The 27,492-nt window shown below is 51.3% G+C and overlaps 1 protein-coding gene and 1 long non-coding RNA gene across 3 annotated transcripts in view; one reads left to right on the top strand and one right to left on the bottom strand.

Moving 5' to 3' along the window:
* UPF1 (UPF1 RNA helicase and ATPase) lies at positions 1-23,503 on the bottom strand. 2 transcript variants are annotated; one of them, XM_040086711.2, is made up of 24 exons: positions 23,225-23,503; positions 17,333-17,475; positions 16,970-17,059; positions 16,575-16,742; positions 15,632-15,812; positions 15,025-15,186; positions 14,370-14,454; positions 14,122-14,220; positions 13,810-13,918; positions 12,831-12,990; positions 12,599-12,717; positions 11,973-12,137; positions 11,674-11,788; positions 11,085-11,228; positions 9,641-9,854; positions 8,773-8,890; positions 7,617-7,773; positions 6,106-6,248; positions 5,295-5,469; positions 4,560-4,641; positions 3,771-3,932; positions 3,442-3,659; positions 2,986-3,108; positions 1-2,526 (listed from the first exon to the last, which is right to left on the bottom strand). In XM_040086711.2, the coding sequence occupies exons 1-23, from the start codon at positions 23,447-23,449 to the stop codon at positions 2,989-2,991; spliced, it is 3,354 nt and encodes a 1,117-aa protein (XP_039942645.1). In that variant the 5' UTR covers positions 23,450-23,503; the 3' UTR covers positions 1-2,526; positions 2,986-2,988. The 2 variants fall into 2 exon arrangements, with proteins under 2 accessions (XP_039942645.1, XP_039942644.1); XM_040086710.2 differs by having other exon boundaries at positions 13,810-13,927.
* Positions 23,272-27,492, top strand: part of LOC120763425 (uncharacterized) — an 8,148-nt gene continuing 3,927 nt past the window's right edge. Inside the window, exons 1-2 of the long non-coding RNA XR_005704092.2 lie at positions 23,272-23,408; positions 25,496-26,505. This is a non-coding gene — a long non-coding RNA (uncharacterized LOC120763425). The remainder of the gene's footprint in view (positions 23,409-25,495; positions 26,506-27,492) is intronic.

Raw genomic sequence — 27,492 nt, forward strand, 5'->3', positions numbered from 1 at the left:
TTTATACAATCAGACTAAAGCTTTAATGAACGTTGCATGGTTTCCTCATTGAAACTTAGGGGCCACCTTGAATGCAAGAGCTGTTTATTCATTTTTTTTTTTTTTTTTTATTGATGACAAACAGGTTTTAAAACAAAACTGAGACCAAAAAAAAAATTCATTAATTAAAAAAAAAAAAAAGAGAGTTTTAACACCGTGCTAGCACTGATGTCTGGATTTGTGAAACTCAAAAAGAGTTTGAACTGCTACAAAAGGAAAAAAGCAGCACGAAGCAGAGGCAAGCATTCCCAGCAGTGAAATCGAGGGTGAGGGCAGAGGAGGGGGCTACATTACTCATGGATAGCTTTGCACAGAGGGTTCAGCTTAAACCTACCCGAAAATTCTACGCCACTACGCAGCCTACGAAGGAAAAAAAATTAAAAAAGCCCTTCGGCAATGTTAATAAATAAAACAAGTCCATCTCACGAGGAAGGAAGGTGGCCTGTGTCTCCATTCTTTCACTGTTTTAGGAGTCTAAACTCTGGAGGCTTTGGATGAGAAAAGAATGGGGTTTGTGAGTTGAGTTTTTTGTGGTTTTTGCAGTTTCCCTGCACGCCCCTCCCGGGCCGGGGGTGTTCCACTCCAGGGCTGCTCTGGGGGCAAATCCAGCAGATCCAGGGCAGGGATCTCCGGGAAGGACAGGAATGAACGGGTTTCCCCCCTCCCCGGGTACAAAAATGGGCTTTGAGCTGTTTGAAGTACATTCAGATGAGAGGGGTTTGGAGTTTCCCCCCCAAACTCCCAAGGACTAGAAACACTTGGAGCCCTTTGAGCGTTAAAGCTGAACTCCAGGCTGAGGAGCGCCTGGGTTCTGCATCGATCTCTGCTGCTGCTGGCCAGAGGGAGGTAGAGGCTATGGTTACTCTAATTCAGGATCTCCTTAAAAACACGGGGCTGGAGGAATCAGTTCTGTCTCTGCGCTGTCCCTAAGAAAGGGTTTTGACAGGAATGAAAAGCTCCCAGGTGCTCCCCTGTGAGTGTCAGCCATGGCTACAGGGCTGGATGGCTTCTCCTCGTGGGCTGTTCTCAGTCCTGATCCCCAGCTGGGCTGAAAAACTTCGCATTTCACAAAGCAAAGCTTTTTTCCAACCTTTTTTTTTTTCCCCTCCCTGAAAACACCTCGCTGTCCCTCCGCTGCCTCCGTCACCCCAAAGCCTGGCCCGTTCTCCCCAGTTAAACCCAGCTCTCTCTGAGGCCACCACCTTCCACCACCTGCCTGCTTTGTCCGTTTGTCCACCCTGCTCTTTACTTCCCGACCAAAATAATCCCCAATTTCCACTGCTGCTCCCCGAAACCCCCGGGGACCAAAGCAGGCCTGGCTGCACCTTCCCTCCAGGGCCGAAGGGCGCAGGAACCCGTCCCCCTTCAAGCAGAAAGTTCATCTCACAGAAAGGCTGTTTGTTCACAGAGTAGAGTCCAGACAGTTGCCAATTAAAGCAGACAGAAAACACTTTGAAACCCTCCTGCTCGAGCACGCAGGCTCCTCGCACTCTAAACTGCTATCCCATGTAGGAAGAAGAGGCTGATTGCTGCAACTTGAAATCACACTGAAAAGTTCTCAAGGATGGTGCGCTCTAATTTTCGTTTGAAACTTTTTTTTTGGTTTTTTTTTTTAAGGTTTTTTTTTTTTTGTAATATAAGCTTCTCAGAACAAGGATCTAAATCTCCCAGGTCCACCACTAAGAATTCAGAGACAAAACTTCTTAAAAAATTCAGTGCTCCTTTTTTGTTTGGTTGGTTTGGTTTGGTTTTTTTTTGAAAGAATCTCTTTAAAACCACCTCGTTCAGAATGTGGGCGACACGATGACAACAAATTTCAGAGCCAGTGTTGGACAACAAAACCTGCACCTCAGAGCTGAGCAGCAGCTGGATTTCTGCTTGGCTGGCTGTCACCCAGGCAGGGACTTCCTCTCTTTTTTATTTCCCCCCCCTCTCTCAGATACTCTGCTTCTAAAACATAAACACAGTTCCTGCTAAAATATATCTATGTATATTTTTAGTACCCCTCGCACAACGAGCCCAACTCTGAGGTGAGGGTTTTCCTCTCCCCACCCGCTCTGAAAGGTCCGCGCCCCGCTCGCAAAGAGAAGTGTGGAATGAAGCGAAACCTGCTGTTTAGTTTTGTTTGTTTAAGGCCCTTCTCCGGAGCTGGGGGTGTCTGGGGGAGCAGGGACTCAGCTGAGCTCTCCTCTCGGGGTGAGTTCCTTCCCAGCGAGGCGCCAGCCAGTCCTCAGGGCTCTGTCTCCTCTCGCTCGGTCTCCTTGTCTCAGTGAGCTCCAGCAGTGGCTCTCTCGCGCTCCTTTCTCTCTTTTTCTCCTTCTCTCTCTCCTCTCCGTTGGTTGGTTTCTCTCTCCTGTTGCTCTCACACAGTGGTGCTTCAGTTTTAGCAGTGGAAAACAGGTATCCATTTTATTTTATTTTTTTTATTACCCAGAATAAAATGCTGATGAACTAAGCTCCACGCAAGCTTAGCTCTTCTTCCTCAACCTGGGGGGCAGAGGGAGAGCTCGGTTAGGGGGGTCCCTGCTCCACAGCGGGGTAAAAGCAGGGGAGTTTAGTTCCAGTTCAAATCAGGGGAGCTTAATTCCAGTTCAAATCAGGGGAGTTTAGTTCCAGTTCCAATCAGGGATGAGGACAATTTAAATTAGGGGAGTTTAATTCCAGTTTAAATCAGGGAGGGGACAGTTAAATCAAGGGAATTTAATTCCAGTTTCAGTCAGGGATGAGGACAGTTAAATCAGGGATGGGGACAGTTAAATCAGGGGAATTGAATTCCAGTTTCAATCAGGGATGAGGACAGTTAAATCAGGGATGGGGACAGTTAAATCAGGGGAGTTTAGTTCCAGTTTCAATCAGGGATGAGGACAGTTAAATCAGGAATGGGGACAGTTAAATCAGGGGAGTTTAGTTCCAGTTTCAGTCAGGGAGGGACTCGGGGCTCCTTACACTCTAATACTGTGACAGTCCCGTCACTCCACCATGTTGATATGCTCGTTCCCCCTGGTAAGTTGAGTCCTGTGACAGCGCCACGTCAATCTGGGATTTAAACTCATCACCAAGGTAACTGTCCTGCAGGGGGAAAGGTGAGGGAAGCCTCAAGATCAGTGTCCAGCTCAAGTGAAAAGCAGAAGTGGGTTCATGGCAAAGCTGAGAGCGTTTGGGGTTTTTTAAATCTGCTCTGGTTTTGGTGCAGAATTTCCCCAGTTTAAGGGGTTTTTTGAGCTGCTCATCAGCTGAACACCTCACCTTCCTGCCCCCAAGAGCAGAGGGTGTAAATGCTGCAGCTGAGTCACTGGGAGCCCTTGCAGCTCCGTCTCCCTCAGGAAGGAGGAGGCGCAGGCCCTGCTGATCACCACACAAATCCCGGGAGAAGCTCCCCACCTGCCCCAAACGCGTGCTCACCTGGGATAATTCCGGCTGGGAGAGCCCAGGCTGGCTCATCTGTGAGGGCTGGCTCATGGAGATGTAGCCCTGGGTCAGGGGGCCCTGGGAGAAGGGCTGGGACACCACGTCCTGGCTGGCCTGGCTGTTGGGGAGGTTGGACTGGCTCGTGCCAGGAATCCCAAACCGATTCTTCTGCCGCCCGCCGCGGCCCGTCTTCCCCTTGGGAGCCCCACGGCCTGCAAGAGAGTTCACCCCGCCCTTTAAGTGAGGCCTTCCACAGGCACAGAGCCGTTTTTTGGGATATCCGCTCCCTCCCAGAGGCCTCCTGGGCCGTCTCCCCCCTTTACCTGCAGCGGGGCCGTTGGCCTGGCCGAAGTAGCCCGGGGGCGGCATCGGGGGCATGACCAGGTTGAAGGGGATGGGAATGTTCATGGCAGTGACGTGGCTGGGGCCAGCACTGATCATCCCGATCTGGTCGTGGGTCTGGAAGTACATGTTGGATGGGCGGCCTGGCAAAGGGGGAAACACGAGGGTTGCAGCGGTTCTGGAAGTTTCCGGGTCAGCCCCAAAGCCCCGGAGCAGGACGGAGCAGCGGAGGGAAGGGAGGAGCTCCCAGCGCCAAGGGCAGCAGCGGCTCTGCCTCCTGCTCAGGGCACCCCGCAAACGCCGGCAGAGTTCATCCCACACGCCCAGGGCACAGCTCCCGCTCCCGCTCACAGCTCCCCGCCTGAGCCTCCTGAAACGCTCCTCACGCTCCTGCCGCCCTCACCTGGCACGGGGCAGGCTGGGATCCTGCCCACAGAGAGCAAAATCCAGGCTGAACGCTGTCAGCCCTCAAAGACATCCCAAACATTTCAGTTGTTCAATTAAACCCCAAACATTTCAGCCCCAAATTCATCCTGAACGTTTTCAGTCCTTAAATTAAATCCCAAACAATTCAGCCTCAAATACATCCCAAACATTCTTCAGCCCCTCAACTTCCACATTTTTCTGCAGTTTCAAGTTTAAATCTTTAACAAATTCAAATTTTTTCACAGCTTTAAAAGCTTTTAAGAAAAGTGTGTAAGATGTGACCCCTCAGGGGTTGGTTAGGGGAAAATAAACCCCTACAAGTGAGTTTTGGGGATTTCCTTTACCTTGGCTGCTGCGGTCGTAGACGGAGCCGGGGATGATGGCCTCACGTGCATCGTACATGGCAGTGGTCATGAAACGGGCACCCTGCACACAAATGGGGAATTAGGCATCCATCCTCCTTTTTTATCCCCAAAAAACCTCACACTGCAACCTCAGTGGAAGCTATTTGGGCAAAAACCCCCAAAGCTCCTCAGATCACCTCTGAGGTGAGGAAATGGATTCATCCCAGCACACAGAAGAACTAGGATTGTTATCTCAGCCACATTCTGAACACCAAAAACAGGATTTTGCAGCAGCCTGTTCCAAAGTGTGAAACATTTGCTGAGTTTTCAGTCTGTTCTGATGCCCTGGTATTTCCCTTGCTCAGTCACTGTCCTGTGGCGGCTGCCAAGCTCCCCCAGCAATAATTCATGTTAAAAATCAAATATAAAACTTGCAGTTCCAGGGTTAAAAGCGAGTTTGCCCTTTCTACACAAACCAGTTTGTTAATTTCATTCACCTCAGGGTTTCCCCCTCCTAAAACCCTGCAATTAAAAAGAAATAACGAAGTTTGCTCAACCTGGGAACAGCAGCGGCTGCTTCCCCCAGACCAGAGTCATGCTGCACCAAAAATGGAAAACTTCTGGGGGACGTGAGGCGGCGTGGGCGGCTCATCCCAGCCACTAATGACTAATTAACCCATCAGGGCCTAATTGGGCGCTGTCAGCAGCCCGGGCAGGGCAGGGCAGGGCACTCACGGGGTTGATGGTGTTGACCAGCTTGCGGGGTTTGCTGAACTGCATGAGGCTCTCGCGCAGGTTGTTCAGGGGCCCCTCCACCAGCACCTTCTGCTCCTTGTAGTAGTTCAGGAGGTGATTCCAGAGGGGCTGCTTGGACAGGGCTTTGGGGTTGCCCACGATGATCACCCCGTACCTGGCAAGGGCACAGGAGCCAGAGTGAACCCGGAGAGGTTCAAGCAGGGAGCAGGGTTCCTCCCCCGGCAGCAGAAGGGAGCTGCAGGAGGAGCTGCTGCGGTCACAGCCGCCGTTCCAGATGTGGCTCAACACCTGGAAGGAGACTGCTGCAGCCGGTTCCTCCAGCAGCACAAAGTTCTGAGTCCAGGCAAGCCCAGCCCGTGCTGGTTTGGAGGCCTGGGAACACCGGGGGAGCCAAGCAGCGGCGTGCTGGATTCCATCTCAGCCTTTCTGGAGTCAAACCCATTAAAATAAAAGCAAAATGGGCAAAAAATGGTTGCTGGGAGTGATAAAGAAGCAGATGAAGGGAAGGGATCTCTGCTGAGAATGGGAAGGATGTGGTGACACCTCCAATCTGCTGGTGTCAAATGGTGACAGGGGCTGAGGTGAGCGGACAAAAAGGGCACAGAATGGTTTGGAGGGATCCTAAAGCTCCCCCAGTGCCATGGGCAGGGACCTTCCCAGCTGCTCCACTGCCAGGGGTGGAACAGCCCGAGTTTCTCTGGGAATTCCATCCCAACCCCTCCTTCCCCAAATCCCACCCACCCGTGCCGTTCCCAGCGTGCTGCAGCTCCCTCCACGCCCAGAGTTTCACCTGGCTCTGGTCAGGGCCACGTTCAGCCTCCTGGGGTCGTTGAGGAAGCCGATTCCCTGGTGCTCGTTGGCCCTCACGCAGGACAGGATGATGAAATCCTTCTCCCTGCCCTGGAAGGCGTCCACGCTCGCAATTTCCACTTCCTGCAACACGGGAGAACGCCTCAGTGACGGAGGCAAAGGGGCTCTGCCACCAGCAGGCACTGCCAAAGGCGCTGGCCACGCACTGAACCCTCCAGCAGCTGAGAAAAACATTGTTTTTGGAGCGAGGAAGGATTTGGTAATTCCTCTGGGCGCTGAGCAGCTTCCCCAGAGGGGAGCAGCGAGTCTCAGCTCCAGAAAAATCCCTCTCATGTTCAGAGCTTTATGGTTCTCCTGTTCCCCCAAAACTGCACAAAGCAGCTCTCTGCTGAGGGCGCTGCCAAAAAGTTCCCGGTGTTCCAAAACCCTGCAGGATGAGAGGTCCAAGTGAGCTCAGAGGAACCTCAGTGAGAGGGACACATCATTCCTGGCACAGGGAAAAATATTTCCACCGAGTTTCCGCGCAGTGAAAACAGCGCTCAGGCTCTGGGTCTTGCAAAACAAGATGTGTAAAACCCACGACTGTCCTGTTTGTAACAGCTCCTTTTTCTGTTTGGAGGAGTCCACTGGTGGCAGGATGTGCTCCCAAGCCAATAAATCGTGTGGATTTATATAAAGCAGGATTTATTTGCTTGGTTTCCGGCACGTCCCTTGGCATGGAGGGCTGATGAAGGCACAAGGTTTTCCACACTGACCTCTCCCTCCTCTGCCTCAGAGGATTTGTTGGAGCCTCTTTCCACACAGATTTTAGCAGGGTTTCCCCCTTTCCCTGCTTCCCATTGGTACCTCCTAACTCTTCTCGATTTGAACCAAAATCAACTCAAAAATTAAAAAAACCCCCATGATATTAAACAAAACCAACTCAAAAATTAAAAAAAAAACCATTGATACTAATCAAAACCAATTAAAAAAACCCCCTCATCGTTATTAACCAAAACCAACTCAAAAATTAAAAAAAACCCCATTGGTACTAATCAAAACCAATTAAAAAAACCCCCTCATCGTTATTAACCAAAACCAACTCAAAAATCCAGAAAAACCCCATGGATATTAACCAAAACCAACTCAAAATTTCAAAACAACCCCACGGATATTAACCAAAACCAACTCAAAAATAAAAAAAAAATCCCCATCAATATTAACCAAAACCAACTCAAAAATAAAAAAAATCCCCACCAATATTAACCAAAACCAACTCAAAAATAAAAAAAAATCCCCATCAATATTAACCAAAACCAACTCAAAAATCCCCAACCCCCCCATCGATATTAACCAAAACCAACTCAAAAATCCCCAACCCCCCCATGGATATTAACCAAAACCAGCTCAAAAATCCAAACGTCCACCAAGGCAGACGCAGCCCGACGAGGGAACTGCCGAGATGAAATCCAAGCGCCCGCCGCGCGTTTGCCCGCGTGCGACGGCGGGTACCTGGTAGAGCTTGGTGTGCAGGGAGCCGCTGAACTGCATGTACTGCACCAGGTAGGAGCGCTGCCCCTCGTAGGGCGTGATGATGCCGATCTGGTCGGGCTTGGCGCCGGCCTTGAGCAGCTTGGTGGTGATCTTCTCCACGTTGGCAGCCTCGGTCCTGCAGAGGCACACTGCGTCAGCCAGGAGGGGCAGAGCAGCAGGGCTCGCCTCCACAGGCTGCTGGGGTTTGAAAGCCTCCCAGCGCCAGGGCGCTTCGGTGCACGGATCAATTCTGCCCCCTGTTAACTGATTTCGGCTCCAGCTCCTCGCTCAGGAGGAATTCGGGCCAAAACCAACATCTCAAAGGCCTCAGGAGGAGACAAATTTTACCTCCAGCTTCTCAGAATTGGACAACAAACAGCAAAACCTCCTCAGTTTTCCAACTGGAATTTCTTGCTGGAGGTTAAAGGCACACGTGGAACTTTTCTAATCAACATCATTCCGAACATCCCCCAGATGCCTGGGTTGCTTTATCTTAAAGCTTTAAATATGGAATGTTTTGAATGTCAATGCCCCCTATCAGCCAAGCATTGTGCTCTTTGTCTGTGCCCCATCTGCTTCGCTCTAGCCAGTCTTGCACATGTTGTTCAGGAACCAGACTGAAATTAAAAATATCTCAGCTGATACTCTTTTCCACAGGTTGGGCTGGTTTCCCTGTCAGGCACGTGAACAATCACGACCCAAGGGGAGAAAATTTTAAGTTTATTGGTTGAAAAAGAAGGTGGAATGTGCAGAAAAAAGGGATGGGGGGAAAAAAAAGTTAATTTCCATCCCCTTTTGGACTAAATCTGAGATTTAGGATTCTGCTTGAGGAGTTATTGGAATTCAAAATGTGACTTGATCAGCATTTCTTGCTGGCCCAAATTCATCCACATCAGGCATTTTATTATCCCTTGCTCCCTTCTACACCCAGTGAGGGAAGAACTCCCCCACACAGCAATCCCAGCTCTGAGCTGCTCCCACCTGCTGCCTTTCTCTCCTGCTTTGCTATAAAAGGAGCTCAAGGAAAAACCACCTCTGAAATCACCCCTTGATGGAAGCTTTTGTTAGAGCAGCAAAGCTGGATTTATTCCTTGAGGAATCCCCAGCCCTGCCAGGTTTAATCGGTTCTGCTCACCTGTTCAGGTAAGAGGTGCCTGAGCTGGCAATCTCCTCCTGGCCCTGGGTCACGTAGAAGAACATGGGTTTGTCAGGCTGGGGCCACTGGAAATCAAAGCCTTTCTTCACCCTGTCAGCTGAGGAGCACAGCAACCGAGCACAACACATCAGCAACACCGCTCGGAATTTCCATATCAAAGAGCCTCGGAGAGAAGCGTGATGCACATTTCTTATTACAAATCCAAACCCAGATGAGAGAACGCCTGCTTTGATCCCTGCTGAAGACCTGCAGCTCTCCCCCAAAGGCTCAGAAACCTTTAGTATCACTCTCTTCTCATATGATCATTTTTATATAAAATCTTATTCCCTCTCCAGGTTGTTCCAACACCTTCCAGGCCATGGACACAGAAATGAACAGGGCTGACCCCAAATGAATGGGATTGACCCCATAAGGAAGGGGAGTGACCCCAAATGGAACAGGGCTGATCCCAAATGGAAAACGGGAGTGGCCCCAAAAGGAACGGGAGTGACCCCAAATGGGACCGAGTGATCCCAAATGGAACGGGAGTGACCCCCAAATGGAACAGAGCTGACCCCAAATGGAACAGGAGTGACCCCCAAATGGAACCGAGTGATCCCAAATGGAACAGGAGTGACCCCCAAATGGAACGGGAGTGACCCCCAAATGGAACGGGAGTGACCCCCAAATGGAACAGGGCTAACCAAAGTTCACAGCACTGACCCCAACTGAAGCCAGTGACGTTTATGTTACAGAACAGGAACAATTTCGTGTCTCCACAGGGAAGGGCGCTGCCCAGAGCCCCCAAAGCCCACGCTGAGGGAATGCCAGCGCTGCCCCCGTGCCCAGGCGTGCAGCAGCCCCTCACCTGCCGTGACGCCGTTCTGCAGGGAGCCCTCGTAGAAGATGTTGGAGGGGAAGGCGCTGAGGGCGGGGTGCATGCGGTACTGCACCTGCAGGCGGATGGGCCGGATGCCCAGCACCACCAGCCGCTCGAACAGCGACTGCGACAGCCCGGCCTTGGCCGCCTTCTTGCACATCACCACGGGCCCCAGCTGGCAGTGGTCACCCACCAGGATCAGCTGCGGGAAGAGTTGGGGACAGATGGCTCTGGTGGCTGCAGCTGGTTCAGAGTTATGGAAATACCCGGAACGGTGGTTTGGGGTCGGGGGGGATCTTCAGTGGCAGCCAGCGCCAGCCCTGGGACACTTCAAACCATCCCGGGCGGCTCCAGCCCGGCCTTGGGCGCACCCAGGGAAGCTGCTCTGGGAATTCCACCACCCTCACAGCCAGGAATTCCTGCCCAAAATCCCACCCAGATTCCCCTTTCCCAGTTTGGAGCCATCCCCTGTGTCCTGGAATTCCATCCCTCATCCCAAATCCCTCTCCAGCTCTCCTGGAGCCCCTCAGGGTCTGGAAGTGGCTCCAAGGTTTCCCTGGAGCTTTTCTTTCCAGCCTGGCCTTGAATCCTCACAGGGAGGAATTCCTTCCCAGGATCCTGCCCATCCCTGCCCTGCAGTGGGAGCTGTTCCCTGTGTCCTGTCCCAAATCCCTCCCCAGCTCTGGAGGGGGCTCTGAGCTCTCCCTGGAGTTTCTCCTCTCCAGCCTGGCCTTGGACACTCCCAGGGATGATCAGCCACAGCTTCTCTGGGAATTCCATCCCAGCCAGCTTCTCTGGGAATTCCATCCCAGCCCCGCCCCTCCCTCACAGGCAACGATTTCCCCTAAATATAGAATCCAAACCCACTCCCTGTCAGTTTAAACTATTCCCTGACATATTAGGAATTAATTATTCCAACTTGTGATAAACTTCAGCTCTCCCCAAAGGCTCAGAAACCCTTAGTGTCACTCTCTTCTCAGATGATCATTTTAATATAAAATCTTATTCACTCTCCAGATTGTTCCAACACCTTCCAGGCCATGGACACAAAAAGGAACGGGAGTGGCCCCAAAAGGAACGGGAGTGGCCCCAAAAGGAACGGGAGTGGCCCCAAAAGGAACGGGAGTGGCCCCAAAAGGAACGGGAGTGGCCCCAAAAGGAACGGGAGTGGCCCCAAAAGGAACGGGAGTGGCCCCAAAAGGAACGGGAGTGGCCCCAAATGGAACGGGAGTGGCCCCAAATGGAACGGGAGTGGCCCCAAAAGGAACGGGAGTGGCCCCAAAAGGAACGGGAGTGGCCCCAAAAGGAACGGGGCCGGCCCTAACTGAAGCCAGCGATGTCTAAGTTATGCACAAGGAACAGTCCCGTGCCTCCAGCGGGCTGTGTGTGCCCGGTGCCCCGAGCCCGCTGTGACGGGAACGCCCGGCGTTACCTGCTTGGCCCCCAGCACCACGGGCACCATGCACTCGGGCTCGGTGGCCTGCGTGCTCTCGTCGATGAGGATGGAGCGGAACTGCATCTTGGCCAGGCGCGGGTCGCCAGCTCCCACACACGTGCAGCAGATCACGTCGGCGTTCTGGGACACACGGCAGGGGTCAGCAACGGGATCGGGGTGGCAGCAACGGGATCAGTGCTGGGATCGGGGTGGCAGCAACGGGATCGGGGTGGCAGCAACGGGATCAGTGCTGGGATCAGCAATAGCAGCGGCACCAGGATTGGGGTGGCAGCACTGGGATCTGCACTGGGATCTGCACTGGGATCTGCACTGGGATCTGCACTGGGATCTGCACTGGGATCTGCAGTGCCTGTAGGGACCTGGGGGTGGCAGCACTGGGATGGCTGCAGGGAATTGGGGTGCCAACACTGGGATCTGGGGTGGTGGCACTGGGATGGCTGCAGGGATCTGGGGTGGCAGCATTGGGATGGCTGCAGGGATCTGGGGTGGCTGCAGCGATTTGGGGTGCCTGCAGGGATTTGGGGTGGCAGCACTGGGATTTGGGGTGGCAGCCCCAGGGCCTCACCATCAGCAGCTCCCTCTCGGCCGTGCGCTTCAGCGCCCGGTAACGCTTCTCATCAGCAGAGGAAAGTTCTCCAGTCTCATCCTTGAGCTGCTGCAGCTTCTGAAGCTCTGGCATACTGAAAAAAAAAAACCCCAGGAATTTTGGTTTACAGCCCCAACCAACTCTGTAGGATTGCAGCGAAAGTGATTTTTAACTAAAGCAAAATAATCCCATCAAGCGAACAACGGCGCTGGGCTGACAAAAGCCCTCAGCTGCGTCCACCATGAACACTCCAAGTGAGGATTCTCCTCACCCCTCACCTGTCCATGTTCCTGATCTGGTTGTGCAGGGCCAGGAAGGACACGGGCGAGTCGATGGCCTCGCGGCTCTTGGCACACAGACGAACCACCTTGAGGCCGGTCTGGTGGATCTTCTCCGTCAGCTGATCCACTGCGATGTTGCTGGGGGCACACACCAGCACAGGCCTGCGAAAACCAGCCAAAAGTCAGCTGAAAACCAGCCAAAAGTTGGCAAAAAAACAGCCAAAAGCTGGCCAAAAATCAGCCAAAAGTTGGCCAAAAACCAGCCAAAAGTTGGCCAAAAACCAGCCAAAAGTTGGCCAAAAGAATCAGCCAGAAGTCAGCTGAAAACCAGCCAAAAGTCAGGCAAAACCAGCCAAAAGTCAGGCAAAAAACAGCCAAAAGTCAGGCAAAAAACAGCCCAAAACTCTCAATAAACTGGAATTCTTTCCCACTAGACTCACAATAAAATATAAGTAATAACACACCCTCTATAAATACGCTGGCAAAGGGTATTTTGTGCAAGGAGCCCAAGTCTCCTCAGAAAACACAGTTCAGTGCCACAAATGATTTTTGTTTTTAAGATCAGGGCGGTTCTTTGCATGAATCAACCCCACCCACAAGGGCTCAGGGAGAGCAGCTCTCACCCATTGCCCTGCCTGGCCAGGTGATACACGATGGTGGCTGATGTCACTGTTTTCCCAGTGCCAGGGGGACCCTGGATAAGGCTCAGAGGACGCTGCAGGACGGTCTTGACAGCATAAACCTAAAAACAAAAAGGGTTATTTCTATTTCTCATTCCAAGCAGAGGATTTCAGTGGTTTAAGCTGTATTTATAAATGTTTTCTGCCGTGCTGGGCGGTGAGGAGATGAGGTTACCTGAGAGTGGTTGAGATCAGGGAGGCCCTGGGCTGTGAAGCGTTTTGGCAGCTGGCATTTGATGATGACATCTTCCACCTCGTGGCCCAGCAGCTTGTGGTAAATGTACCCAGACACTGAGGTCTCGTCCACGGCAAACGTCTTCAGAGCACTCTGCATCCTGAAATGAAGGAAAAAGCAGGGAAATTATTCCTGTGGTGGGCGTGGCCTCGAGTGAAGCACCCACAGGTGCCCTACACCAGGTGCCAGACACAAATGGGAACGAGAACAACGTCCGTAATGATTAACAGAATTCAAATGACAAAAGTTACGCCCTGACAACACAGTTTGCTTTTTCCCCCAGTGAACATTACAAGGTGCTCCCAGAAAAACGTGGAGAGGAACGCCAGCCTTTGGTGACAGAACCTGGGACAGAAATTTGAGGTGCAAGAACCCGTGACAGCAATTTAGGGGCAAAATTTGAAGAAAATTTGCAGCCACAATGAATAAAATAATAAGATAAGAGAAGATAATAATAATAGGATATAGTAATAATGACTTTAGGAAACAAATTTAGGAAATAAGGGAATTCTAAGAAGAGGATAAGAAGCCAACTCCTGTCTTACCAAACACAGACTTGGCTGAAGCCTGTGAGCTCCACAGCCAAATTTTGATATTTTAACTGTTTAAAGCAATTTCAGGAAGCTGAAGTGCAGAATTGTTTTTCTTCTTATGCTTCACATATTACTAAACATAAGGTAAATTTCTCCCTTTGATGCCTTCGCAACAAACCCTCCAAAACGAGAACAACTGGTCACTTTATGTCATCAATTCCACTTCTAGCCTCTCGGAACCAGGTGTTCACCACACACCCACATTTCTGATGGGTGCTGCCAAAGCAGGACAATTCTTCTGCTGCTCAGAAACCCTCAGTGAAGGCCAAGAACAAGAAGCGACACTGAGTTCCTGCCAAGCTGTGAGGCGCTGCCCCAGCCAATACCTGTCAAAGGAAGTCGATTTCCACACGAAATCCACCTGGAAGTTGTGAGTGACCTCCACAGGAGCTCCCACGCTGCTCCTCAGCTCGATGGCTATCTCATCACCATAATCTGTAGAACCTCGTTAAGTAGTAATTTCGAGCAAAAATCTGAATTTTATTCTCCCCAATTTTTTTGTGATTTTCTTCGGCAGAGCCCCGCCCCGCCCCACCCCTTTTAAATTAGCAGAGAATTACTTCTGGCCATAATTAATGACTTCTTAAGGACTGCAGCTTTGGCCTGGCCCTGCTGAGGGCTCTCTAAGTAAAGGATACTATCAGGAACTTTGATCACGTGCCCAATTCCCTTCCAGAGCGGGGCCAGGTCTCCCTTGTACCTCAGGCAGATCTCATCCCCTTGCATGAGGCGCATGTCTGCAAAGCAAGGGGGGAAAAAGCTCTGAACATCCACAAAAACCTTCCAGAGCCACCCCAGGCCCACCCCCAGAGCGCTCTGAAGGATGATTTTGTTCAGAAGGCAGGAAAAAAAAACGCTGAGGAAGAGACAATCCAGGTGTCCTCACCTGAATCAGTCTTTGGCAAAGTGAAATAAGCAATTCTCTTCTTGTTCAAGCCCAGGTCCCACCTGACTGTGATGTTATCTTGGGTCTGAGGGGAAAAAAAAAAATCTATTATTTTCTTGAAGAGCTGTTTGCCAACCACCACAGCCCTGAGCTTCAAAACAGTGGAGAAATTACAAAACCTGCTGTTCCAATGCCACAAAAATCTCTATTTATTCCTGTGGCTGAGCTCACAGCACCTGCAGAAGGTGAATTCTGTTCTAAGGGTTAATGATGAGAAACAAAGTCCTGCTCACCAGCTGTGAAATTCTCCCCAATTCAAACACCCATTAAATGTTCCCAGGAGCTCCCAGAATTCCCATTTCCCTGCAACTTCTGAGGGTAACAGAAAGCTGAGAGAAGAGAAGGTGGTTTTTGGAAAGAAGAACTTGAACCCAGGAAAGGTGAGAAGTTCCCAAGTGTTTCAAGCTCCTAAAACCCCTCAGTGTGAGGATTTTCCTCTGCTCTCTCCCTGTCTCACAGCTGATATCCCAGTGCCACACCACAGCAATCCAAACATTGATTTATTTCACTCGAGGTTTCCTTTCGTGCTGTGATTCCGTGTTTGACCCCAGGACTGGTCAGGAGTCCCTCAAAAGGCAAATCTCACACATTTTACCTGAGATTCCTTGAGTTTCTTGTCATAATCTGCCTCAAGCTTGACCAGAGGACCAAATATATTTTGGTATTGATAAGCATCTTCATATCTAAGCAGGACATGCTGGGGCTCCTCATCAACACCAGGTTTCTCCAAGTCCTCCAGGGTTGCAGATGGATTTTCCTGGAAATTAAAGCAGAGATGTTTTGTTCCAAAGTTTGAAGAGTAAAAACTGACAGCAGGACTGATAAAAATGTGTTTTATCGATATAAGGAGTGATATCAAGGTGGAACCACCCTTAAAACTACACCAGGGCATTAAAATCATATTAAACCCCGTTTAAATTTTAAAGGATGCACAAAAAACCTCCCAAAAACCCCGTAACTGAATGAAGCAACAATTCCCTGCTCTGCTGGGCATCACTTAAAGCAGAAATATCTGCAAGTCTTGGTATGAGCAAGGAAAGTTGTTTTTCGGTTTGGTGAAGCTTTCAACAATTTCCTGAACCCTTTGACTGCAGGATTTAAACCCCGTGTGATTTGTTCCTTCAGAGAGTTCCTTAAAGTCTTGTCCTTACAAAAAAACCCCTCAGATTTGGTAAAATAAACCCCCCAAATTTCATCTGTACCTTCCAGAGCTCCTCCAGCTTGTTGATTTGCTGGGCTGTGATCTGCCGGGCCCGGAGCTGCTCCTGCTCCGAGGGAATCTTCACCAGCCAGGAGAGGAAGCAGCGGTCCTGGATCAGGGGCTGCCACTGGGAACTGTCCCAGTTGATGTCCTTCAAGCTGCTCTGGCTGGCACACGGCTGCCTGCACAACCAAAACACAGCCAGGACTGTGAGGGGTGAACACAGGGCTGGAGTGCTCCTCAAACTGCTCAAAAATCGGAAAAATCCAACCAAAACACAGCCAGGACTGTGAGGTTTGAGTGGAGGGTTAAAACAGGGCTGCAGTGCTCCTCAAACTGCTCAAAAATTGGAAAAATCCAAACAGAAAGCTCCAGTCTGCTGGGAAAATTCATTTTTTCAGCTCTTATTTCAGTATTGAAGTGCTGCTTGGGTGTTTCCAGGACTGCAAGAAAGAGGTTATTTCCCAGACAGAACTTCCTCCACAGAAATACCATTTCTAGTGGCAAACACACAGTGACAGCACTGAACTAAACCACACAGAATTATAAATTTTCAGTTCTGACTGAGCCTGTCAGAACAATTTCTGATTTATTGTGGCCTCTAATAATTCTATGAGTTGAGAGAAAAACACCCTGAGTGAGAGCCGCTGTCCCATGGCTCCAGAGTCACTTCCTGACTGAGCTGTGGCTCTCCCAAAGCTCAAAAAAAGAGAGAAAAACACTTTTCTTCCACTAAGGAATGAGGAATTTAGGAAAAATACTTTTCTACAGAACTGAGACGTTTGCCCAACATAACAGAATTCTCTTTGTTGCATATCCCTGAACTCTGCTGGACCACCTGAAGGAAAAAGGGGTGGTAAACCAGAATATAAAATTAATTTTGGGCCAAAATGAAAGCCAGGGCTGCTGTTTGAAACAATCAGATGCGCAAGGGCTGCTCTCACCTGCACAGCAGAACCACCACGGAGTCAGCCTTGGCTGGGATGAAGCCCAGCAGGAAAACGTTCCTGCAGCCACAGTTGTAGCATTCCAGAACAGTCTCTCCCAGAGGCCCATCCTTGTGCAGAGTCACCTCTTTGCACTTGGCTCTCACCAGGTGATTCACGATGTGGCTGCGAGAAAACAGCACAGATCTGTAGAGACTTCACACCCCAATCAGGGCCATTAGTAATTAGCAAAGCACTAATCAATCTGCTGATTGTGGCAGGCGGTGGTTGGATCTGGCTCTTTCTGTCCACTCTGGGAACAGTTCCAGGAGTTTCCATGAGTGCTTTGGGCGTGAAAGGAGAGGAAATGGGTAGGAAACTGTCATTTTTCCTTCCCCCATTTCCCCATTTACCTGCCAGAGGTGTTCCCACGCCCGTTGCAGAACCATTTCTTGCTGGTGTTGCAGTAAACCACACAGGCAGGGTCGTGGATCCCACAGTAACTGCAATTCCAAAAGGAAAACCAGCAAGCGATTGGTTACTGCTGAGAGGAAAATCCAAATACAAGCCCTAACTCGAGCTACAAAAATAAGGGGAAGTGGAAATTGGGGAACAACGGTGCTGGGAGAGGCATCAAACAGGAGCCAAATTTCTGCTGTGAGTCACAAGTATTTTAAACCTTGCCATCCCCGGGGTGGCTGAGCCTGGGATTTATTTTTACGAGCTCTGTTGTGTCCCAAAACCCACCCTCCCCTCCTGCCCTCCGGAATTCCCACCTGCAGGCGTGCACAGGGAGATCCTTGGTGTAGTAAGTGTCCTCCTCATCCTCCTCAAAGTTGAGCTCGGCCAGGAGCTGGCTGGTCTTGGCCACGTTCTCATCCACGGCTCCATTCTGCAGGATCCCATCGGGACCGTTCACCTGCCACCCAAAACAAACCCCCAAAATCTCCTGTGGCATCGGGAACCCTCCACAGAAAAACGCTGCCAAGAGCTGGAACGCACCCATTATATAACCGAGACTCTGCTTCACCAGCTCCTGTTTTCCAGGATTATTCCAACTCCGAGCGATAAGTTGGGATAAAGTTACCAGGAGGAGATTGCTTTCCTGCAGATTGTATTTTTCCACACGATCCCACAATCAATACTTGCTCCATCACCTCCCGTTGCACAGGATTATTTAAACTTCAACTGATAAGCAGGAAAACAAGGAGATTGCTTTTCTGCAGTTACATTTTCCCACAGCCTTACATAACAAAATTCCATTCCAACGATCCCAGCAGCTGTTTTCTCAGCCGCTTTCTTTATTCCAGGGATCTACCTGGAAACAGGAATTTCACTGCACGGGATTTCAGAACCACGGAATCCTGCAACATTTGGTGCTGTCTCAGCAACTTTCCCACCCCCAGCCTTTCTCCTGATAAAAATAACTCCAATTTTGGGCACTTTTACCCCCAGGAGGTGCGGATGTCAAGCTGGGATTTTGGCATGGCCACTGCAGGAGTTGCCCTTTGGGCTTCCCAGGTGTCCTGGTTTAATTTCTCCAGCCCTGAGGGGCTTCACCATCTCAATATTGGGTTGGGAAAGACCCCAAAACTTGTTTTATCCTCTGCCTTCTTTAGTCAAGATCCCACCAAAAGCTGAACAGGGATAAGTTTATCCTCATCCATGTTAATTTTGAGTGGAAAATGTGGGAAAGGGGCCACCAAAGCGATTGGAATATTCACAGCACATCTGAGGGGAGTGCTCAGGTCATTTTCCTGTCACGGGGTAATTAACATCCCCCAATGTTTGTAAAGTTAAGATTTCTTTATAAATTTTCACCAGCCAAATAGGACAAAAAAATCACTCAAGGCCTTTGTCCGTGAATACAATACTTTAACAATTTAGATTTAATGCAATTTATCTGGGAGGTGCAATTTAATTCTGACAGAAAGCTGCTCCCAGGGAGAACATGAAACCTTCAGTAAAAGAAATCAAAAAAATAAATAAAAAGTTGCCCTCTTCAAGCTGTAATGAAGCAAACTCAGCTTATTTCTCATTTAGAGAGAGCCTGCATTAAAAATTTAACAGCCAACTGCAAGAGTTAAACTCCAAACCCAACTCCCCGCTTGCCCTGAGCCATCAGGACCTGCCCTCAAAGCCACCAGCTCCGTTTCCAGCTCCGCAAATGAAATGAGGAGCATTTAAATGAAATAAATAAACGGCTTGGCTTTTTATTGCCCTTATCTCCAAGCTCTGCCTTTCAATAGGAAGCAAACGTGCAGAAGGGAAGATGGAGAAAGGAATCCAACCCCAGTGAAGGAGCAGCACAACCCCATTAGTGGGATGAGGGCAAACCCCATCAGCTCGCTGTGGAACTGCAAACGCACAGATGTCAGCACAGAAATATCCACGTGAAATATCCAATTCCAACCGACAGAGCCATTTTAGAAAAGATAAACAAGACCTGGCCGTGGCACAGGTGGAATCCCAAAGCCTGGAGTTTGCCTGAATCCCTCACCAGCACTCCCAGGCATTCCTACCCCGCAGTGCATTATTTTAAGATCGGTTGATTTTAATACACTTTTTTTTGGGTGCACATAGAAAAAACCCGGCTTCCTGTTTTAAACAAAAAAGCAGCGAAGCCTGGGTTTGGTTTGTGATGTTTCCAGGCAGAAAAGGAAGAAAGGCCAGGTGCAGGGGCGGCTGTGCTGAGGCAGCAGCGATGTCACCTGCCCCGTGCAGGCACTGCGTGAGGAGGGATCGCTCCAATGCTGCCGCGCTGCCAGCCCGTGTGCGCTGCATTAAAAACCTGGCACGGGCGGCTGCGGTGGCAGCGGGGCTCCAAAAAAAAATGCTGGCTGCAACTTCTGGCACAGCGAGTTCGGCAGCTCCGGGGCTGGGGTGCCACAGAACGACTCCCAGGAACTCGTGGGGCGTCCCTCGCTCCTCTGCCAGACCCCGGAATATCCGCCGGAGACAGAGCGAGGGCCGGGGACCGAGCCCGGGACAGGAACCAGAGGGCACGGGAAAGCTGTGCCTGCTCCGTCCCTGCAAGTGCCCGGGAAAGGGTGGAGGGGGGAGCTCCAGGGAAACCTTGGAACTGCTTCCAGAGCCTCAAGGGGCTCCAGGAGAGCTGCAGAGGGATTTGGGATGAGGACTGGACTGCCAGGACACAGGGGATGGCTTCAAGCTGAAGAAGGGTGGATTTCGGTGGGATTTTGGGGAGGAATTCCTGGCTGTGAGGGTGGGGAGGGGCTGGGCTGGAATTCCCAGAGAAGCTGTGGCTGCTCCTGGATCCCTGAAGTGCCCAGAGCCGGGCTGGATGGGGTTTGGAGCAGCCTGGGACTGGGGAAGGTCCCTGCCCCTGGGATGGGCTGGGCTTTAACCTCCCAGCCTTCCTGCCAACCCAAACCACTCCGGGATTCTCTGATTCCATGACAAGATGGGGTGAAGCAGGCTTCCAGTCCCTGAGGGGCTCCAGGAGAGCTGGAGAGGATTTGGGATGAGGGATGGAATTCCAGGACACAGGGAACAGCTCCAAACTGGGAAAGGGGAAATTTGGGTGGGATATTGGGCAGGAATTCCTGGCTGTGAGGGTGGGGAGGGGCTGGGCTGGAATTCCCAGAGTGCCCAAGGCCAGGCTGGACAGGGTTTGGAGCACCCCAGGATTGGGGAAGGTGCCCCTGCCTCTGGGACTTTTAAGACTTAAGGTTTTCCAACCCAAATCCAATATTCCCATCTCCACTGCTGCTCCCACAGCCCCAGGTGAGCACACCTGCAGCCACCTCACCCTGCTCTGCTTTCAAGCTGCAACAGGAACTTTAATTGCACTCCAGCAATTCTAGATATAAATTATATAAAACAAATATTCTGCTAGAACAGTCCTGTACCGAGGCTTCAGCCCCGTCCTGCTGCTGCATTTCACCACCACCAGCCCGTCCCCGGCCCGGGGAATTCCCCCAAACCCCACATTTTTGGGGTCGGGCGGCAAAGGAAGCTGCTGCTGTTTGTAATTTTTCCTCCGGAGCCGTGCTGCGATCCCCGAGTGAGGGTGATTTGCTTTCCCTTTCCCAAGGAGGAAGCCGGGGAAAGCCTCGCCCCTGGGAGGGAGCGGCGCTTCCAGATGGGACCTGAGCAACGAGGACTCGTCTGGCCCTGACAAAACAACCTTTGTTAGCACTGGGAATTAAACCCGGCCTCCCCAGGCTAGACCTAAGAGCCGCCGCAGCCTCGCTGAGCCACTCCAGGAGCGGAGCTGATCCACGCCGAGGGTCCCAGCGGCAAAACGCCACCCGCAGCAGGGGAAAAACGAGGCAGGAAGGAGAATTCCAGAGAATCCCGGGATGGTCGGGGGTTGGAAGGGACCCTACGGCCCATCCAGGAGCACCTTCCACCATCCCACGGTGCTCCCTGGACACTTCCAAGGATCCAGGCGCAGCCACAGCTGCTCTGAGTATTTTAAATTCTTCCTAAAATACTTGAGAAAATCGATTCTTATGTTGACTTAATTCTAGAAAACAATGGAAATAGAATTTTCTGTAGAAAAACCAGCAGGGAATGTCTGCGCTCTACTCCTCCTTTTGTCAATCGACCACTAATCAATTGTAACACTATTAAACAATTAAATATATTGGGAAAGGAAGTTCTTTTAGATTAAATCCATCCAATTTTCCTAAAAAATGAGGCGCCCTGCATTGCTCCGCTCATCTTTTTAAAAAGACCCCAGAAACGGCAGAGCAGAAGTTTCCACCTCCAACATTCCTCAGGTCCAAATAAAGTTATTTATTTAATTAGCTTTAATTATAATCACAGGGCTGACACTTCATTAAGCAAAACCTGATCAATCTGAGAAGTTATTATTTAAGATGCCCCCTGCCAAAAAGAACAACAAACTTCAATTATCTGGTGAGGGCAGCAAAAAAAAAAAAAATTTTTTGCCCAGAACCTTTTAAAAAAACACCGTATTTCTGATTTTATCAGCCCTGAGCCGCTGAGAGGGGCAGGTCAGAGCAGATCCTGGGGTTTGTTTTACTTTACCCAGGAGGAAACGGGGCCTGTTCCACCTCCCCAAAAATGACATTTCTAACGTCAAAATGAGCACCAGGATGACCACGAGAGTTTGCAGAAACCGAAAACCACCCTGATTTAAAAATAAAAATCAACGTAAAATCCCTTCCTTTTAGCCAGGAGACAAAACTGGCACCTGAACGTGCTCTCCAGAGCTTTTATTTATTTATTTATTTTTAAACTTTGACTTCAAAGGTTTTTCAAACATGTTTAGACAAAAAAAAAAAGGCCAATTAATAATCTCCTTGTCTGGACTTTCAGCTTATGAGGCTGATTTTGGGGTGGTTTTTCTTCTCCTTGGCCACAAATTCTCTACTGGGAGCTCTAAAGTGATCACAACTCATTAAAAGTTTAAAATTAAGTGTGATTAAAATTCTCTTTTTAACGTATAGTCCGAGTGCACACAGAGATTTTACTACTGGTAGAAAATAATTCTGACCTCTCAATGGCCAGACTGGATAAATTCTACCAAACCCAAAAGCTGCAAATAAACAGAAAATAACCCAACAGCTCTGAGCTCTCTGCCTTACGAACACGGTGGCCTGAGCACTTCCCTGCTGTCACCGAGCACTTTCAGGAACAAAAAAATGATTTAATTTGCGCTGGGATGAGCCCCCAGGACAGGGTAAATCCTCCCTGCACACCTGTGGAGCTGAGACGCGTTTTGCAAATAAAAGGACAAAATAAAACAGGCCCAGGATGTTTGGTTTGGGGATAAAAACTCAACCAAAAGCTCTCTCAACTCCTCTTTAAACTCATCCCTTAACACGTGGGTGATGTAAAAGCAATTTAATGGTTAATAATGGTATTTCAGGAGTCCGTGAGGAAACTGAATATTCCGTGATCTTTTAACTGGAGAAAAGTGTGGCTTTTTAAAAAAATATGAGAGTTCTTCGGTGTTTTTGTTGTTTACTACAGGCACACTGAGGTTGTTATCTTCATTTGCAGCACTTCTTGTGAGCTGTAATCCTAATTCCTCCCCTCCCCACGAGCTGTGAATTGCTAAATAAAGACAATTTCATTGTCTTTAAGGCACCAACCATCAACTGCAATAATAATAATAATAAAAAACAAAACTAAAACCTGTTTTTAAGACACGAGGAACCAGAGCTCAGAACTTGTCTCAGGCCCATCCCTGCCGCACAACCCCCAAACAAACCAGCCCAACAACCGTGCAGCAAAAGAAAAAAAAAAAAAAAAAAGTAGAAATTAAAATAAAAAAATTAATATTCATAGTATTAACAAGAAGAAATTAGAGCGTATTTTAGCGAGAGGAAGTCAAAAAAAGAAGCCGAATTTCCACAGCAACCAACTTTCGATAAGCAAACACCACCCAAAACCCGGGTTTGTTTAAAGGAGAAAGAACCTGAGCTGACACCCAGCCCCGGTGAGACGTTTTGTTGGTTTTTTTCCACCTCCCTATCGCAACGACACAACTATCGCGACACGGCCAGCCCGCCGCAAGTTTCCTCCCTGGAACAACTCGCTCCAATTCCGCCTCCCGGGGCTCCTCCACACGCGGCTCCCGCTCCCCGCCCGCCCCGGAGGGGCCCCGAGCGCCCAACCCCGCCCGCCCCTTCCGGACCCCTCGGTTCCCCGCCGCCTCACGACCCCCTCACCTGCGCTTCCAGCGGGCCCGGAGCTCCCTGCCCCGCGCCGGGGGGCCCCTGGCCCTGTGCCGGCCCCGCCTGGCCGGGCCCGGGCGGGGTCTGGGTCTGGCTAGGGAGGGTGAAGTCGGTGAACTCGAACTCGGAGCCCTGCGTGTCCGCGCCGAGCAGCTCGGCCTCCTCGGTGTCCAGGAAGGTGAGGGTCTGCGAGCTGGGGCCGTACGCCTCCACGCTCATGGCGGCGGCGCTTCCTCTAGCCGGGAGCCTTCGGCTCCCCGCTCCCCGCCCCCCCAACCCGGGGCCTCCCCCTCAGCGAGCCCGGGCGGCCGCGCTACGCGAGCGGCGGGATCCGCCGCGCGCACCTAGGCCGCGCGCCCCCCCCACACACAAAAACGAACCCGCCGCCGCCGCCGCCGCGCTCGGGCCGGCTCTCCGGGCGGCGCCGGAGCCAACGGGCGGGAGAAGGGAGAGGAGCGGGGCCGCGTCCGAGCGTCCGGCCGGGTCCGAGCGTCCGTCCGGCCGCGGCCGCCGCGCGCCAGGCCCGTGAGCGGTGACGCGGAGCGCGCGCGGGGGACGCGCCGACGGCAGCGCGCGCGCGCGGGAGGGGACGGCGGGCGGGGGGGGGGGGGGGGGTGACGCACACGCGGCACGTACGGGGGCACGGCGCGGCCGCCAGGGGGCGCGCCGCCAGCCCCGCCGGCCTCATGGGGGAGGGGCGGGGCTCGGCCCTGAGTGACGGGGGCGGCAGCCAATGGGCGCTCGAGATGGGGGGGCGCGAAGGGGGGAGCGCGCCCCGCCCGCCCAGTGCAGGCGGGGGGAAGAGGCGGGGTTAGCCCGGAGTGACGGGTGTGGCGGCCAATGCGCCATCGACATAAGGCTGAAGAGGGGCTTGGGGGGTGTCCAGAGCCGCCTGGGGACGGGGAGTGTGCTCCCACACACACAGGAGGGGCGGTTTTGATTCTAAATAACAGGTGTAGCAGGCAGAGAGGGCGCCCCACTCACCATCGCAGCGTTGATGAGCTCCGAGTGTCGGCTCTGAGCCAATGGGTTCGTGGGATAAAGTGATGGGCTGGGCCTGGCTTTGAGTGACGGCTGTGCCAGCCAATGGGACATCGCGGTGAGGGGCGGCGGCGGTGGGGGCTGAGGTGGTGGAGAGGTCACTGAGATGGATGTGGTGGTACCAGACACTTGTGAGGGGCTGAGGTGGTGGAGAGATCACTCTGAGGGAGATGTGGTGGTACCGGACACCTGTGAAGGGCTGAGGTGGTGGAGAGATCACTCTGAGGGAGATGTGGTGGTACCGGACACCTGTGAAGGGCTGAGGTGGTGGACAGGTCACTCTAAGGGAGATCTGGTGGCACCGGACACCTGTGAAGGGCTGAGGTGGTGGACAGGTCACTCTGAGGGAGATGTGGTGGCACCGGACACCTGTGAGGGGCTGAGGTTGGGGACAGGTCACTCTGAGGGAGATGTGGTGGCACCGGACACCTGTGAGGTGCTGAGGTGGTGGACAGGTCACTCTGAGGGAGATGTGGTGGCACCAGACACCTGTGAGGGGCTGAGGTCGGGGACAGGTCACTCTGAGGGAGATGTGGTGGCACCAGACACCTGTGAGGGGCTGAGGTCGGGGACAGGTCACTCTGAGGGAGATGTGGTGGCACCAGACACCTGTGAGGGGCTGAGGTCGGGGACAGGTCACTCTGAGGGAGATGTGATGGCACCGGACACCTGTGAGGGGCTGAGGTGGTGGACAGGTCACTCTGAGGGAGATCTGGTGGCACCGGACACCTGTGAGGGGATGGAGGGGGTGTGGTGAGTGTCCCTGTGGTGACAATGGGGTCACTTCATCCCCTGTGCCCACCACGAGCTGCCAGCTCTCCCTGTTCCTATTGGAACTGATGGGAGTGACACGGGGTTAAGTGGGAATTAAGGATCGGGAATTACAGTAATACCTGCTCCAGCTATAATTCCTGTTACACCTGTAATACCCCAGAGCCCTGAGTGAAAGCTGAGCTGCTCTGAGCATGCTGGAATGGGGATTCTCCGAGGTCAGGGTTGTGCAGAGAAGAGAGCACCACATTTCTACCTTTAAATAAACAAAAAAAAACCCCTTTGGATTTACTCTCATTCCATTTGATCAGCACACAATAAATCTCTTTTAAGAGAACTTCTGTGTGTTGGGAAAGGCTGGATATTCAGCCCCTCTTCCCTATCACGTTAAGATGCAAATGTGTGTCTTTTCTTATAAATAACTTTGATTTTATATTCTTGCTTTTGGTGTAGGGTAAAGCCTGGCCTGAAACAACGCGTACCAGATCTGCAGCTGGCGGGCTGAAAAGACGGAGATTGGAAAACATCCTTGTCCTGGGAATCTTGTGCAGCAAAAGGAGGGGGAAAAAACAAGTCCAGAGAACAGAGGAGTCACCACTTGTGCAGTGAGACTGAATTAATCTTGTTTCTGAGCTTTGGAGTAGAAGAAACTGTTCAGACCAAAGCAGAACGGGGAGAAAGCGTGAAATAACATTTGAGGATGAAAGTGGAACCGGAGGGAGGGGAATAAAAAATAAAAGTCCAAAGCCAGGTGGTTGCTTGCTGCGAACACTTTTATTTATTAATAAACACAGCACACTCCAAAGGCTTGGCTGCTTGACAGAATCCTCAAAAGCCTTGGAAAGGGATCAAAGTTCTGCTGCTCTGCCGGGTTCCTCTCCCTGTGCCTGCCACAGCTCGGGGAATTACGGTGCCTTTAAGGACCAGCGTGGAAAACTCCCTCCCTGCCCGCAGGAGGTGGGTTTGTCCCCTGAGGGTGGCCTTGGGGACACTTTGCTGCTGCTGTCTGAGGTGCTGAAGCCGCAGGTTCCCCCACCAGGGCCCTGGGCCCGGGCAGAAGGAACTGGAAAAGCGGCTGGAAAACCAAACTGGTTGTTACTGGTGCTGTGTCTGAACCGGAGGCTGAGATTCTCTCTGTGCCGGCGCAGGGCAGGAGAATTTGGATTTCGTGGTGGTTTTGCTTCATTGCGGTTCTGGGGGCCACTTGGAAGCTTTTAGGGATGAAGTGGATCCACACCCAGGCTGCATTGCTCCCAGACTGTATTTTTTTGGTGTTTTGTGCAGTTTTCCCCCTCAAATCCGGGCTGCTGCTGTGACTCACTGGGCTTGACTGCTGGGCAGCCGGTATGGAATTAAAAAAGGCAAAAACTGGCAGAATTCCCTGAAAATGGTGCTGACTTCCCCGTTTCCCTGCAGATCAGGAGCTGGAATTCACAGGCCAGAGCCACGGGAAGAGAAGAAACGTGAGTGAATTGATATTTCAAAAGATGTTTTCTGCTTCCAGGAGGTAAAAATGTGCAGGTGATTATCCCGAGGTGCCGCTGAGGAGCGACAAACCGGAGCGCTCGGAAGTGCCGGGAGAAATCCCAGCCCTGGCAATAAGGAGAGGCCTTTCCTCGAACCTGATTTGAATTCCAAAGCCCAGCAGCTCTGGGATTTGCTGGCATCCTCCTCCACTCGGGGCTGTGAGGGGAAGGCAGGGATTGGATTGGTCTCCAGGAATTCCCAGCCATGGAGATAACGCTGGAACGCTGACGTGAGGGGGGCACAGCCAATGGAGCCCGGCCTGGCCAAAACCGGGGGAAATCCGGGATATTTTTATCCTGGGATGAAACAGCTGGGGTCAGGGGGAAGTGAGGGTCCAAGGGAAGCTCCCACCCGGAGCAATAAATGCACCCAGGATGCTCATTAAGCTAATTAATTGCTTTATTTCCCCCCTGCTCTGGTCACATATTTTTTTTTTTTTTATTTAATGCTCAGGGAGCTTTAAATAAATCGCAGAATTGCAGGATGGTTTGGGTTGGAAGGACCTTAAATCCCATTCCCATGGGCAGGGACACCTCCCACTATCCCAGGTTGTCCTTGGACACTTCCAGGGGTGGGGAACCCACACCCAAATAATAAAGAATCTAATCCAAATTCTCCATTTTCTTCATTTTCTATCTCTCTCTCTGTTTTTTGCCTTTTTCTTCCCTTTGTCCTTAAATCCAAAATGAAAATCCCTTGAAGTTTTACTTATTGCACCACACCTGAATACCAATACATGAAAGAACAACAACAACAACAAAATCAATTTTTTTTCCAAAATAAAGAAATTCTCTATGCTGACAAAATTCCAGGTTTTTTTTTTTTTTTTTAGGGGGCTAAATCCATAGGGAAAAAAAAATTAGGAATGAGTTTTTCCAGTGCAGCTGGGCCATTTCCCCTGAGTTACCACGAGAGGGACACAG

This window comes from Hirundo rustica, chromosome 26 (assembly GCF_015227805.2).
Source record: "Hirundo rustica isolate bHirRus1 chromosome 26, bHirRus1.pri.v3, whole genome shotgun sequence".
Taxonomy (NCBI): Eukaryota; Metazoa; Chordata; class Aves; order Passeriformes; family Hirundinidae; genus Hirundo; species Hirundo rustica.

Bases quoted from the DNA above. Each gene is read 5' to 3' on its own strand.
- UPF1 (XM_040086710.2), bottom strand. From the start codon at position 23,449: ATGAGCGTGGAGGCGTACGGCCCCAGCTCGCAGACCCTCACCTTCCTG. The intron at 17,060-17,332 runs GTGGGAATTCCG...TTGGAATTGCAG, and splicing joins CTCCCTGTGCACGCCTGCAG to TTACTGTGGGATCCACGACC. The intron at 16,743-16,969 runs GTAAATGGGGAA...GTTTTCTCGCAG, and splicing joins CGTGGGAACACCTCTGGCAG to CCACATCGTGAATCACCTGG.